Below are 15,961 nucleotides of genomic sequence, written 5' to 3' on the forward strand. Positions count from 1 at the left end.
GGGGGACACAATCTGGGGGACAAGTCATGCAGGAGAAGGGGAGATGTGTTCTAGGGATGCTGATTTTTCAAACATCACCCATGGAGGAGGAGGATGAGAAAAAGGGGGTGGGGGTGGGGAAGAAAGAAAAGGCTGGTGTGCTTGAGATGAAGCTGAGATGAGTGAGGCCATGTTGTGCACAGGCAAGAAGCTCTGAGCCTCGGAGTGCAGGAGTTGTCTGAGCTAAAATGGCTGCTCCCAAAGCTCAGAGGACTAGGGCAGCTTAGTGAGTCTTAAAGCTTCAGTGACGCAGGGGCTCATATCTCTTGAAAGTGTGATAAACACATTCAGCAGAGCTGTGGCTTGTTTGGCTGAGATGAAAGGACTAAGCTTGGGGGATGGGTAGTGAAAACTGGATGATCTGCTTTTCTGTGAAGTGCTCTAAATGCAGGAGTCGTCTGCTCCATGGAAAAATTTGTTTTCAGGTCTAATGGACTGTGCTAAAGGAGACGTGGGGTGGGGCTTCACTCACTGCTGTAATTTGATCCAGAGCAGATAGCAACCTCTTCCACACAATTTGGTCTGGTGCTTGCACGTAAAAGCTGAAGTATCTCGATTATTGTAACTTTGTTAGCTGAAAAGAAGCTTCTGCAGCGCTCATTTTCTTGATTGGTGGTGGGAGAGAAAGGACACAATGCAGCCTCTAAAGTAATGTAGGTAAATATGTGTGGAGAGCCTCTGCTGAAACTGTCCAGAATTTGACCTGCTAGAAGTTTATTTTAGCAGGCTATCTGAAGAAGCAGTCTTTCATATAAAAATCCTGATGTATTAGCCTGTCTCGCTTCAGTGCCCTAATGTTTTGGAGCATTCTCCTTGATGTGGAAGTAGCTTCATACTCCATGTACAATAAACACATGGATTTTTTTGTGTGCTTTAGGCTGCCCTTTTGTCTTGGAAGTCTGAATGTTCAGTTTGTCATCCTTTCCGAGAACAGCACATAGAAGCTTAACGAAGTAATCTTGTATTAACATAAGAAGGTTGCTCTCATACCTAAACAGTGCACAGTGCAAGAGTGTCGAAGTCTTTTGTCTTGCTTGTGCTTTGTTTCTCCTCTTCTTCATGGCAGTGCATAAACATACACTGGTCACAAGCTAAACCACCACACTTCACCTTACCATATCTTGTGTTGCTTTGTTCTTCAAGGTATGCAAGGCTGTGGGATGAATCAAAGAAGTCATGATGTCTCCTAAGTCTTTATAACCCCTGTTTTCATTGTATTTTTTCAGCATTCCTGTTCTCATTGTTGTCTTTTTCTTCCTTCAGCCCTCTCTGTCCCCCAGGCTGCTAAGGTCGTTTCCCCAGAATAAAATGAAATTGTAAACATTTTAAAAATGAATAGAAATGCCCCTACAAGGCTTGGGGAAAGTAGGGCAGAGCAAAGCTACCTTGGGCTCATGTAGCTGCTCTCGCCCTGCTGTTAAGTCTAAGGCTTTCCACCAACATCAGGTCTGATAGGACGTTGAGAAGAAAGGCAGGTTTCTTCTTGTAAAGGCAGTTGGTCTATGGTAGTAAACCAGGCAGGATTTGTCAGCTTCCAGGAAGGTTGGGTTGGTCTCATAAGGTTGTAAATTTCAGTATACGGCTGGTAGTGGTGGGCTCTTTCTGTAGCATATGGGTTATGGTCTTAAATGACACAAAATTTTGAACAACAGCCATATCCTCTCTAATGGAAAAGCCGAGAGGGCAAAGACTATTAAATCAATAGCCACTTGTCAGAAAGTTGATTCTAGAGTTGAGTCAGCAACTTGTGAGCTACCTAGGTGGGACTTCATGTGAATCTGAATTTATGTCTCTTAATATGGTAAGTAAAGGTTCAGTTTTACACCACAGTACTTGCGGAATCTCTGGAAATGACAGAGTCATCATAGCTTTGGTATTACCTATTTTCAGGATTTGTTGTAATGGCGTTGGTGTAGGATATATCTCCTTCTTCTTTCCCTGTTTTTCTTGCAGGATTTTCTAATGTAAAAGATCATCCGTGAACCATGGAGGTGCTGCAGTGTGATGGCTGTGATTTTCGAGCTCCATCTTACGAAGACCTCAAAGCTCACATTCAGGATGTTCACACTGCCTTTCTGCAGCCAACTGATGTCTCTGAGGAAAGTCCTAACCAGCCAAGATCTGGTTCCATGAATGCTAGCAACCAGACTGAAGTTGAATTTTCTTCTGTAAAGGATGAATTTGCAATCGCAGATGAACTAGCAGGTAAGTCTCAACTCAAAGACTGACATCAACTCTTACAATCTCAACTCTGACTCCCTATTTTACATGTGTCTTATTTCAGTATGTCTTAGTTTAGTTTGAAAAACTCATGTTACCTTTGTTGCTATATGAGCAAAGCAGATGTCTAGCTTCAGAGCCATATTGGTTCTGACCGTGGCTTTTTCTATAAATGCAAGCATGGAGGATGGGTTTATTTCCCAGCTGCTTTTCATGTAGTTGTTAATACTGCTTTTTTGTTTTCAGATTTTTGGGTTGGTCTTCATTACTGTGGACCACCTCAAAATTTTCAAGTTTATTAGTGTACTGGGTTTATTTTTTCCTCAAGAAGATTATTTTGGAAATTATCTATATCAAACTATATACCTCAGTCATGTATATGTACAAATTATGCATAATAGTAATTTTTATGATCATTGCCAGATATGTAGATCTCACCATAAGTAAGTGAGGGAATGCTAGTGTAATTATCATCTGTTGAGGATGTGGTTGCATTCTTACGCATACAGGGTGGGTGGAGAAGAAACCTTTTTTCCTTGGTTTAGTTTATTAACATACATACCTTAATTCTCATTTTAGGGCAAAATGCAGCAAGTCAGATGGGGACTGGAAGTTACTATAGCCAGAGCCAGACTTACTATGGTCAGCACGTGGCTCCAAATCCTAAACCAACCAACAAGTTTTTCCAGTGCAAGTTCTGTGTGCGTTACTTCCGTTCCAAAAATCTCCTCATAGAGCACACACGCAAGGTTCATGGAGCACAGGCTGGGGGGAGCTCAGTGGGCCCACCAACGGCTAGTTCCCTAAATTACAGCATCATGATGCATGAGGGGTTTGGCAAAGTTTTCAGTTGCCAGTTCTGTACCTACAAGTCACCCAGGCGCGCGAGGATTATTAAACACCAGAAAATGTATCACAAAAACAACCTGAAAGAGGCTTCAACTCCTCCTGCTGCTGCCGCTGCTGTGTCTGAATCAACATCTGCTTCTGTGCCAGTGCAGGAACCCTGCAAGGAGCTGCCTGCAGAAGTGGTGGAGCGGAGCATTTTGGAATCCATGGTTAAGCCCCTGACAAAGTCTAGGGGCAACTTTTGCTGTGAATGGTGCAGCTACCAGACACCTCGAAGGGAGCGCTGGTGTGACCACATGATGAAGAAGCACCGTAGCATGGTAAAAATACTATCAAGCCTGAGGCAGCAACAAGATGGAACCAGTGCATCTGACGTACAGAGTAAGAGTGCCCAGAATGCCTCCCCAAACTCTAATTATATGTCCATGAATACAACAGGACGTGAGATGTCGAATGCTAATGTCTCAAACTTCAGGAGCTCTATGGGCAATTCCCTTATCAGGCCCAACTCTTCTACATCTTCTAAGTTTTCTTCTGTGTCTTACCCTCAAATGAAGCCTAAGTCACCTCACAACTCGGGCATGGTTAATTTATCTGACAGATCCCGCTATGGAATTGCTGATATGACAAATTCTTCTGCTGACCTGGAAACAAGCAGTATGCTGAATGACTCCAGCTCAGATGAAGAACTAAATGAAATGGACAGCGAGAATGGCTTGAACTCTATGGATCACCAGACCTCAGGAATGTCTGCAGAGCAGCTGATGGGATCTGATGGCAATAAACTATTGGAAACAAAGGGAATTCCCTTTAGAAGGTATATGAACAGGTTCCAGTGTCCTTTTTGCCCTTTCCTGACGATGCACCGCCGCAGCATATCCCGTCACATTGAGAATATTCACCTGTCTGGTAAGACAGCTGTGTACAAGTGTGATGAATGCCCTTTCACCTGCAAGAGTTCATTAAAGCTTGGTGCCCACAAGCAGTGTCACACAGGAACAACATCAGACTGGGACACTATGAACTCTCAGACTGAAAGCATCGCCTCTTCTTTGAACGACAGCACAGTGTCTTACGAGAGTGGAAATATAAATGGCAGGAAGTCAGCCGGGATGATGGAACCGGTGCAGCCACAGCAGCAACAGCAACAACAGCAATCACCCCAGCCCCATTCACAGCATCCATACAAGTGCACAATGTGCAACTATTCCACCACGACTTTGAAGGGCCTCAGAGTTCATCAGCAGCACAAGCATTCATTCTGTGACAACTTGCCAAAATATGACGGGCCGCCATCAAACACACCACAAGAAAGTGAGGCAGATGCTCACCCCTCTGCCAGCACAGTGAAGAAAAGCCAGACCTCCATCCTTGGTCTCTCATCTAAAAATAACTTTGTGGCGAAAGCCCCGCGGAAGGTGTCAAATGACTTCCCTTTAGATCTCTCACCAGTGAAAAAGAGAACTAGAATCGATGAAATAGCGAGCAACCTGCAGAGCAAAATCAGCCAAAACAAACAGCAAGAAGATGCTGTGATTAATGTAGAGGATGATGAGGAGGAGGAGGAGGACAATGAGGTGGAGATAGAAGTGGAGTTAGACAGAGAAGAAGAACAAACAGAACCAATGGTAGATGTTTCCAGTACTTATGCACCCCAACAAATGTGGGGCAGAGAGGCTAATGATTCCCAGAAGGAAACAAACTTTAGAACCATGCAGCATGACTACAATTCCACCAATGGAGCGGAGATTGAGCTCACTTTATCTGAAGATGAGGAAGACTATTACTCTTCTGTCAGCATGAAGGACCATCAGAGCCCTAATGCCTCTGTTCTGGGGAGCCAGTCAAACATATATGGTACTGATCAGAACAATGAGAATTCGGAGTTTAATGACTCTGGCAGACTTTACTACTGTAAACACTGTGATTTCAGCAACAAATCTGCCAGAAGTGTTAGCACCCACTACCAGCGAATGCATCCTTATATTAAGTTCAGCTTTAGGTATATCCTGGATCCCAATGATCACAGCGCAGTGTACCGGTGTCTTGAGTGCTACATTGACTACACAAATTTTGAAGATCTGCAGCAGCATTATGGAGAGCATCATCCTGAAGCTATGAATGTACTGAACTTTGATCATTCTGATCTGATCTACCGGTGCCGCTTCTGCTCTTATACAAGCCCCAATGTTAGAAGCCTGATGCCACATTACCAAAGAATGCATCCCACAGTGAAAATTAACAATGCAATGATATTTTCAAGCTATGTTGTTGAGCAGCAAGAGGGGCTGAACACAGAGTCTCAGACACTGAGGGAGATCTTGAATTCTGCTCCAAAAACTATGGCAACTTCCACCCCCGTGGCTCGCGGGGCTGGTGTGCCAGCTGGTTTTAACAAAAGTGCCGCCAAGAGTTTTAGTCCTGAATGTGAAAACCAGAAGGAACTTTCAGTCAATAGTGTGGTTGTTTATGACTGTGACGTGTGTTCATTTGCAAGCCCTAACATGCATTCAGTTCTGGTGCATTACCAGAAAAAGCACCCTGAAGAAAAAGCATCATATTTCAGAATTCAGAAGACTATGCGTGTAGTCTCTGTTGAGAGGGGCTCTGCCCTGGCTCAGATGTCTTTTGAGTTGGGAGCACCCATTTCCCCAAAATTGTCCAACTTGGGTTCTCCACCACCACCACCAGACCTCTCTACTGAACTCTACTATTGCAAACACTGTTCATACAGCAACCGTTCAGTTGTAGGGGTTCTTGTCCACTACCAGAAAAGGCACCCAGAGATAAAGGTCACTGCCAAATATATCAGACAGGCACCCCCCACTGCAGCCATGTTGAGGGCTGGTGAATTGCCACCTGGTATTCAGAGGCCACCAATGTCAATGCAGCAGTTGAGCCGGGGTGGAACTGAGACCTCTGTGAATCCTCCTGAGAATGAAATGTTCTTCTGCCAACACTGTGATTACGGAAATCGGACAGTGAAAGGCGTGCTCATTCATTACCAAAAGAAGCACCGTGATTTCAAAGCTAACGCAGACGTGATTAGGCAGCATACAGCCACCATAAGAAGCCTTTGTGATCGCAGCCAGAAGAAATCACCTGGCAGTGTGCCTGCTCACACCTCCAGCACTGAACGGGACAAGTCAAAGCTGAGAGCCCTCAAATGCAGGCAGTGTAGCTACACAACACCTTACTTCTATGCACTGAGGAAGCATATTAAGAAAGACCACCCGACTCTGAAGGCCACAGTCACATCCATTCTGAGATGGGCATTTTTGGATGGCTTGATAGAAGCTGGTTATCACTGTGAATGGTGCATTTATTCACACACAGAGCCAAGTGGTTTACTTGTGCATTACCAAAGGAGACATCCTGAGCATTATGTTGATTATACATATATGGCAACTAAACTCTGGGCAGGTCCTGATCCTTCCCCTCCTGCTCTAGTGATGCCAACAGAGATAAAGACTTATAAATGCAGAGACTGCATTTTTGAAGCATCTTCCATTTGGGATATTACTAATCACTATCAAGCATTTCACCCTTGGGCCATGAATGGAGATGAATCTGTGTTGTTGGATATCATTAAGGAGAAAGATGCTGCTGAGAAATGCATCCCACAGCTTGACGAAGGTGGGGTCAGGATGGATGCTGAAGACCAGATAACAGCATCACAAATGGATCAGGATGCAGAGTGTGCAGAGGATCCCAGCCTTTCCCAGGAAAAAACTGTCCAGCTGGCTTCTGCAAACCCTGCCATCTCCTCCACTCCATATCAGTGTACAGTTTGCCAGTCTGAGTACAACAACTTGCATGGCCTCCTGACACATTACGGCAAAAAGCATCCTGGCATGAAAGTGAAAGCTGCAGACTTTGCTCAGGATATAGACATTAACCCAGGGGCTGTATATAAATGCAGACATTGCCCATACATCAATACACGTATTCATGGCGTTCTCACACACTACCAGAAACGACATCCATCAATAAAGGTCACTGCTGAAGACTTCGTGCATGATGTGGAGCAGTCAACTGATATTGCTCAGAATGATGTGGAAGAGACAAGTAGGATTTTCAAGCAAGGCTATGGTGCTTATCGGTGCAAACTCTGCCCTTACACCCATGGAACACTTGAGAAGCTGAAAATTCACTATGAGAAATACCACAATCAGCCTGAGTTTGATGTTTTTGCCCAGTCACCACCAAAGGTATCTGCCTCAGTGGAGCCAGACCTGGTGACTGAAATCAAGGCCTCGCCAGAAATTGCTGCTGAGGATCTTGGAGAAGTATCTATGTCAGGACCTCATTTCTCCAGTTCTCATTTGGTGTCTCACACAGTTTTTCGGTGTCAGCTCTGCAAATACTTCTGTTCTACCAGAAAGGGGATAGCTAGGCACTACCGCATTAAACACAACAATGTCCGGGCACAGCCAGAGGGCAAAAACAACCTCTTCAAATGTGCCTTATGTTCGTACACCAACCCTATCCGCAAAGGGCTTGCAGCACACTACCAGAAAAGACATGACATTGATGCTTACTACACTCACTGCTTAGCAGCCTCCAGGACAGTTAGTGACAAGCCCAATAAAGTGATCATTCCATCTCCTCCCAAGGATGACACTCCTCAGTTAAGTGAGGAGCTGAGGAGGGCTGTAGAGAAGAAGAAATGCTCACTTTGTTCCTTCCAGTCCTTCAGCAAAAAAGGTATTGTGTCCCACTACATGAAGCGGCACCCTGGTGTCTTCCCTAAGAAGCAGCATGCGAGCAAGCTGGGGGGTTACTTCACTGCTGTCTATGCTGATGAACATGAAAAGCCAACCCCAATTGAGGAGAGGAGTGACTTTGAAAAGCCTGAGGTGGAGGCTGAGGCTCAGGAAATTGAGTGGCTTCCCTTCAGGTGCATAAAATGTTTCAAGCTGTCCTTCAGCACAGCGGAGTTGCTGTGCATGCATTACACCGACCACCACAGCAAGGATTTGAAGAGGGACTTTACCATACTGGGAAGTGGCACACGGTCCCAGAACCCTGTCTACCAGTGCAAGCACTGTGATATGAAGTTGCATAGTACGGCAGAGCTGACCGCACACTTGAATGGTCACAACGAGGAATTCCAGAAGCGTGCCAAACGTCAGGAGAGGAGGAAGCAGCTTTTGAGCAAACAGAAATATGCAGATGGTGCTTTTGCAGATTTCAAACAAGAAAGGGTAAGGATCTGTGTGTCTGGTCTCTTTCCCTGCTCCCAGCTCTCTGCCAGGGAGCTCACTACTGCCCACTTGCATGTTCTTTTTGACAGCCAAAAGATCACACGCTAATGAATGATTCAGCATGCCAGTGAGCTCCATAAGTCAATTACACATTCTGCTTTAATTTCCTTATCCATCCTCTTCATTTCCTTAGATTCTGCCCTGCTCCTTCCTGCTGCTTCCTTCAGTATTTTCTTCACCTTCTTTCCTTCCTCCCAGCCTTCTGGAAGGCCATCTGTATCAAGACAGTTAACTTGTTCTTTTGTGGGAAGGCTGGTGGGTACTTTGTTGCAAATCCTTTGCAAATTGTCGCTTTCCCCTCTTCAGCATGCTTCTGAAAAATGCATCAGTTGCCTTCTCAATCTTCTCTCTTTCTCAGTAGTTTCTCTGATTAAGTACTCAGTATTAACATGACATGAATCTATCTGGTGACTGAAAATTTGGGCAGGTGCCTCATAAGCAGAGGACCAAAATGTGCTCTTTTTCTTGCCTGCTTACCTGCTTCTGCTTCAGTTTGAAGTATACTTGCTGTAGAAAAGCTCTGCAGAGCTGTTGGGGAAGTTGTGGTGTCACGGAAAAGCAGTTTCGAGTCAAAGTGAATGGTCTTCTAGGAGATCACTGTTAGGCAGAAACTGCACAGGTGTCTTGTGTGTTTATTTTGGAGGCATTTAAAGATGTCAACAAAAATAAACCTTTGCAGTTCTGCAAAATAGGACATACGTATGTTAAGTGTAATTTCCCTTCAGGTGTAAAACCTGGCCTGTGTTCCTAAAAATGAGGTAGCAAAGCATGCTTCAGTGACTTATGCTTGTGTCCTCAAACAGGCTTTTGGACACTTGGAAGAGGTTTCAAAACTTAAGGAGAGGAAGGTGGTTGGCTACAAATGCAAATTCTGTGTGGAAGTCCATCCAACACTTCGAGCTATCTGTAATCACCTCCGCAAGCATGTCCAGTATGGGAATGTCTCTTCTGTGTCAGCTACGGTAAAGGTAAGAATTGTAAAAAGGTGACTAAAGGTGACTGCAGGTTCTTGCACTGTTAAAATAAAGGGCTTGTTGGAAACCTGTGAAGGGCTCTTGTGAAGTTAAATGGGTTTTGAACTGGGTATTCCAATTCAGCATGATGTTTTAATTCAACACCAAGTTTCTGAAGTGCATTTGGTTTATTTAAAGATGTTTTAACTTTTTTCCACTCTAGATCCAGGGGAATGAAGACTATTTAATTCTCATTTCTTCTCAGCCACAAAGGAGTTGATGTCGTTGATGACCGAAATACTTGGTTTATGAGCAGGAGGCTTTCTCTCTTTCATCTATTCTGGGCAACTTTTGGAAGCGTGGGAAGTGTGTATATGGAAATGTGTGGAGTTGCTTATGAAGTTGCTTTCCACATGAAATTTGCACACTGGCTCCAAACAAAACATTCAGTGGTCAGCTGAGCCAGTGGTCCTGTTCAGGTGATCTGATGTACATTTGTTGTTCTTTTCTCCCTGTGGAAGGGAATGACTTCTAGGACATCTCAAGGACAGGCCATTCTCCACAGCCTTCTTTCCAGGCTATTGGCAGGGATAGTGAAAGTGCAACAAGGCTGTTAGAGCTAGCTGTATGTTCCTCCTCATTCCAGTGGGCTCTTGGCAAAGGCTCCTGTTGCCTGACTAAAAGTGCTTCTTTGGCAACAGCGTCTGCTTGTTGTGAGGAAGCCAAGTCCTTCATGGCTTTACTTCTCCTACCTGAGAAACCTTCTATTGCCCTGTCACTGACCTTTCTTTACTTTACCCAGTACAACTGACAGATTCAGACACTTCTATCCTAACAGACAATTTACTCTTCTCCTTACGTCTCAAGTGAAGCTTACATAGGGTCAATGCATTCTTTTGAGTAAATAGTTTTGCAGCAGGGAACAGAAGCCAAAATCCATGGCTAAAAGAATATGATGGAAATACTCTTGTAGGCTGTTAAAGTTGCTGCGAAAATGTATGTTCAGGTTAGAAAAGGGAAGGAAAGTCAGAAAAAACAGTAAAAAACAGACTTGTTCTGTTCGCTTTTTATTTTTAAAGAGAAACTAGGGTCTTAGAGTACTGACTTTTTTATTGTTTGACACTGATGGACAAAGTCTACTGTAAACTAGTTATTAGTCTATAGAGTAGCTACACTGTAAGCTAGAGCAAAATAAACTAAAATTAACTTGCTCTATACCTTACTGATGTTTATCTGTTCAAGTTTACAAGGTTTGTATCAGGACTATTGAAAGTTTATTCAGTTTCTTGTATTTTTTCATTATCTGACTCAGATTTGATCAAGGAGTGAGACTTTTTTTGTTTACATCTGCATGTATATATATAGCAGATATAATAACATTTTTCCCTCCCAAAAGTAAACCTTTTTTTTTTTTTTTTCCAGAAAGCCATTGGTGTGGAGTTTGTGTAGGGATATATTTAGAAAAATAATGCAGTGGGAAACCTAGGCATTACAATGAACACATGGAAAAAGACCGAGGGGAAGAAGGGAGAGAGAATTGATGGCTTTGGGGGGGTATGTGTTTTTTAGCAGGAAGCTGAAGATTCTTCAAACACAACTTTGATGGAGGGTTTTGAGGGAGCCAAAGACCCTGGCATTATGGAATTTACAGAAGCTGAATTTGGAGCATCCTTGGAAGATGAAACCAGGCCTGGGGGCTACCACTGCAGCCAGTGTGACCGGGTTTTGATGTCTATGCAGGGTCTTCGATCTCACGAGAGGAGTCACTTGGCTCTGGCCATGTTTACCCGGGAAGACAAGTACAGCTGCCAGTATTGCTCCTTTGTCTCTGCTTTCAGGCACAAGTAAGTTGTTTTAATTTTGTTTTCAGAAGAAGTACAAACTAGCACTGCTGTTTTGCAGGTTGACACTGAAGAAGAGAGCAATCAACTTGACCTTGAGCAGCACTTTTCTCAGCATTTAGGTATTTTCCATGCTGCAGAATCTTTGGCCATTATGAGTGGCTGTTTATAAAAGGTTGCATCTTTGTATCTTCTTGAATTTATTGAAGCCATTGTTTTTTTGTTTTTTTTGCGTGTAGGGTAAAAGCATGCAAGCAAAAGAGTAAGACCTCTTTCAATAGGCAAACAGTGAAGCCCACCACTTATGCAACCTTGTCAAATGTATGAGACTTAACAAGTTTTTAAGAAGAAGAGGAAAGTATTTTTCTTGTTAATCTTTCATGTTTAAAGAACTTCTGCTGCACATAACTACCTTGTTTATAATTACTGTAACTCTTTGATGATTGAGTTTTCATTTCTAATATTAAGTAACTGTCATAAACTTACCTTAAAATTAGATTTTTTTGGTAAAAATTTCTTAATTATGATGTGCAATTTCAATCTACAAATATTTCAAGTTCACAGCAGTGTAGTATACTAATGACTCCCTAAGCCTGTTTTCTTGTCTGATATAGCACATGGAAAATACACAGTCATCATGAATGGTCATGTTTTTTGTGATTTGTTGCCTCAAGACTGGCTTTGCCTTAAGATTGGTAGTTTTAAGAATTACTTAAATCATAATCATATATATGACGTGCTCCCCCCCCCCCCCCCAATGGAGTTTTTGGGATACTTTCTATTAGCATCTTGGACTAACTCACAGGTATATTGTTTTTTCTGATTTTGTGGGGAGAGAACATCTTATTTACTGTTTTAATAAAAGAGAGATCCAGGTGCTCATTTGATATAGGCATTCATAGCACTGTCAGTAGCACTCGTAAATTTGGTGAAGATGTCACTGGATTGCAGTCAAAGGCATGTGGGAGACAAAGCACGGTAAAAAGCATGTTTTACTCCTTGTGTTAAGAAGTGAGATTCCTGCTGGTTTTCGTAGCATCATTGGAAATTGATGCCACAGTTTGGTCTGCCTTGTTGAAAAGGACAGTGGGGTTAAGCAGCCAACACTAAGAAAGGGACTGGAAGAAGGATTGCCAGTACTGGGAGTATCCCACCCTTTGGCAGGTCTGACAGTTGAGGATGTCCCTACCTCACATAGCTTACAAACCTTCTACTTGCCTAGTAAATGATTCCAAAATCAGACTTGCCATTAAGTTTGGTCCCTAGACACTATTTCCTACTTAGGAAGTGAATAAAGTCAGATCCTGCAGGTAGAAGGATGGGTAAGTCAGAAAGTGGTGGATTGCAAGGAAGAACTCTAGGGGTATTGCCTAACTTGATAATAGATGTTGTCACTGTTGCTGAAGTTGTCTGCTTCATATTTTGTATTTGTGTCTGATGCAATTACTCTTTGGGAAGTAAAGCCTGTGAAAGAAATGGAACCAAATGTTTAAGTAGCTCACTGTTCTGCATCTGAACAAGACTTTAAAACCTGCCTTTGGAAGAATTTTCCTGGCATAGTATGTGGATCTGAATATAGTTTTCATTATTATCATGTAGAATACTTAAGGTATACGTTTAGAATTGCTTGATATGTATAATATACATCTTTGGCACTCTGCTTTAATTCTTAAGTAAGCTCATGCTTTTTCAGCTATTTAAAATAAGTTTTGTTCTATGAAGTATTCACTACAAGTGTTCAGTGTCTTACTTATTTAAGAGACCTTTTATCTCGTATATCTCAAAAAGCTGTACAGCTGACCTTACCACAGACTCCATCCCAGGTGTCTATTAAATTGTATTTGTATGAAGTGGCCCTGTAAGGAGCTGCAAAATAATTTTTTATTATTTTTCTGTCATTGGATCTTTAAATACACAGACTTCAGTATTAGCTCTTGTAAACAAGTATTTTCTGGCTCAAGCTCTTGTCAGTGTGGGACTAAAGATCCCATGACTATCTTTTGTAGTATGAGAGGGCTGGACAATTGCCACTTGATCTACGTATTGACATCAAGCAAAAAAGAACAGGACAATTTAGGGAAAATAAAAGGAAATATGCATGAAATGCATCTGGAATTAAGGTGTCAGGTGGGGGGTTGTTTTGGTAAACTGCCACTCCTCCAGTGTGCTGTATCTCTCCTGCTTTTGTTCCATCACCATGTACAATATTATTCAAACTAATACTAGATCTTGAAGAAGAGGCTGTACTGGAAATGTTTACAACTACCTGCTTGCCACCTGGAGACTCTGAATTCATGGCTGTCAGCCATAGTGTAGGAACAGCAGAGCTCTGAAGGACTCAATTGGAATGAATTTGATCTTCTGTTAGAAAATGTGAAAAACATCCCTTTTTCTCTTCCAAACTTTACTGAGCTGTGACAAGACACTATGGAGAGAGTAGATTCTGATCATCCCCCAGTATTCAGGCGGTTGGTAGCTTCCATTTTCCCTGAAGAAAGTGGAGGCTGGTCTTTGCCACTTCTCCATCTCTTGTTGAGATTCTTGTAGAATCTCCCACACTGTTACTTCTGAAACTCTGCTGCCTTTTAATTCTGGAACTCATCAACTGCAGCCTGTTGGCACCCTCCCCAGAGAATGATCTCTAATCTGCTTTTGCTGCTGTAACCCAAAGAAGGCTTCCTCGCTAAAGCTGGTCAAAAATACTCTTCCCCCTCCATCAACAGGACAAAAGGAGATCTATTTTTATAAAAATGTTTGCCAGGAGAAGATTTCTATAATGACATTTTCACTGTTCTGGACTGTTTCTTGTTTCTTCAACTGGTTCTTTTGGGTCTGTATCAAGTACAATTTAATTTATACTAATCTTGTGCTATAAGTTTATTTAAGTGGCTTGTTTTATGCACAACAGAATTGATGTCAGCTCTGCTTCTTTTCCTCAGATTAGATTCTACTTTATTCTGTAAGCAGACCTATTGAATTTTAAGACAGAGTGTGAGAAAGGATAGTTGACTCTGGTCTGCCTCATATTTAATTTATTATTGCTGTTAAGTGTTTTGCTTTGCATCTGAAGGAATAGTTGAAATTATTTACTCTTTTTTGTTTCCCTTTTTCTGTGTTTCTCTTTTCAAGTCTGGATCGTCATATGCAGACCCATCACGGACACCATAAGCCGTTCCGTTGCAAATTGTGCCCATTCAAGTCGTCTTACAATAGCCGCCTGAAAACACATATACTCAAGGCTCATGCTGGTAAGTTTTATCTGTCAGTTTTGCAGAGCAGCAGCTGAAATGGCCCATGTATTCTTGTTGCTGGTCAGAGATGCTGATTTCAACCACGTGTTTTGTCGCTGAAATTGGGTAAGCTTTCCAAAGTCAAGTCAGTATCGGCCAGCCTACTCACCTGTTGCAATGAGTGGCAGTTTGGATAATGTTTTTGGAAGGACAAGAATTTAAGACGGTGATGAGTACTTCAAGAACTTAATTTTTCTATTTTCTTCCATATGAACATGGATTTTTTTGTTGTTGTTACTGTTTTGGCTTGTTTCCAAAATAATTTTATCAGTCCGCTTGTACCATTGGTGTCTCAACAGATTGGTGGTGAGCTTTGCTCCACTATGTTTGTTTTTATGTTAGTGCTTTAGGTGACTGGGGAAAGGATTGTGGATTACACCTTGGTTTTGGTAATCTTACTCTAGCTTTCATGTTAAAACCAAACACTGCAAACTTTGGGGGTCAGGTCTGTGTGCAGCAGACTGAGAATGGCATGATTCCATTATCGTACATGGAAATTTGTCTTGCAACTCTCTATTGCAAGACAAATAGACATGCTTCTGCTAAACAGAACTGGGAGGGTGATTTGTCATACAGGACAGGTCATCTCAAAGTGTTGCACCTTTGACTTTCATTAAAAAGTGCAGGAGTCAGAATTTCCTCAGCTTTATTCCATAGCCCTAGACTATTGGCATCATCATGCATCATGCGTTGAAAGATTATCAGAAGATTGGGTCATTGGCTCCACAAAGATGCAGCTGACACAGTTCCATCTTTGTGGTTAAAAGGACAAAAAAAATCAACCCTCACACCACAGGCAGAACATGAACTGTGATGCAAATAACAGAATATTGACCAATCTAAACACCTGCAAACTAGCCCAGTTGTTAAGAAGTTGCACAGAGAAACTCCTGGAACAGATGACAAAAGGGCTAGAAGTATGTTCGTTTCTTTATTATTTGTTTACATCATATACACAGGTTGGGGTGGAGGAAGAAGATGGGAAAGTGAGGAGAAAAGGCAGCAGAGTTTATGTCTGTCTGCTGTGGGGAAGGGAAAAAAAAAAAAAAAGAAAAGTAATTGTCACCGTTGATCCAAAGGCACTTTTCGTATACAAAAATGAAGGAGGGATTGAGGATTGATGATCACTTGTACTTTGTTTCCTGTACTGATTTCAGATTTCACAGAGATTGTGCCAAGACCCTTTCCTGTACTTAGTTGGGTATTTTGGATTAGCTTAATTTTTGCCAATCTCCTGTTGTACTGGGGCCGGTGGCTTTCTGTCCCTTCTAGGCAATCTAGCTGTATGCAGCAGTTCCAGTTTACAGTTCCACATCCTGCACAGAGGTGACACGGTTCTTTATCTTTGCCAACCATAAGATAATGTTTCTTTATGCTAATGTGCAGTAGGGCTACTTTGTGTTACCTTGTTTGTACCTTCCAGAATTTTAGAGTCAAGATAGCATGCAGCTAATATTTACTTCACATTCCTCTTTATGTAAGTCTTTGATTTATTTATTATG

The 15,961-nt window shown here is 42.3% G+C and overlaps 1 protein-coding gene across 6 annotated transcripts in view; it reads left to right on the forward strand.

Moving 5' to 3' along the window:
• ZNF462 (zinc finger protein 462) overlaps positions 1-15,961 on the forward strand; it is a 95,173-nt gene that overhangs the window by 38,361 nt on the left and 40,851 nt on the right. For 3 of the 6 annotated variants that reach the window (XM_061363678.1, XM_061363673.1, XM_061363674.1), the window contains exons 2-6: positions 1,993-2,244; positions 2,839-8,315; positions 9,179-9,343; positions 10,898-11,172; positions 14,299-14,417. In XM_061363678.1, coding sequence (XP_061219662.1) covers positions 2,025-2,244; positions 2,839-8,315; positions 9,179-9,343; positions 10,898-11,172; positions 14,299-14,417 — 6,256 coding nt within the window. In that variant the 5' untranslated portion in view covers positions 1,993-2,024. The remainder of the gene's footprint in view (positions 1-1,992; positions 2,245-2,838; positions 8,316-9,178; positions 9,344-10,897; positions 11,173-14,298; positions 14,418-15,961) is intronic. The other 3 variants (XM_061363677.1, XM_061363675.1, XM_061363676.1) reach the window with 1 other exon arrangement.

Source organism: Neopsephotus bourkii, unplaced genomic scaffold, assembly GCF_033783945.1.
Source record: "Neopsephotus bourkii isolate Nb327-2 ecotype Australia unplaced genomic scaffold, CSIRO-AGI_Nbou_v1 NB_1171, whole genome shotgun sequence".
NCBI classification, from domain to species: domain Eukaryota; kingdom Metazoa; phylum Chordata; class Aves; order Psittaciformes; family Psittacidae; genus Neopsephotus; species Neopsephotus bourkii.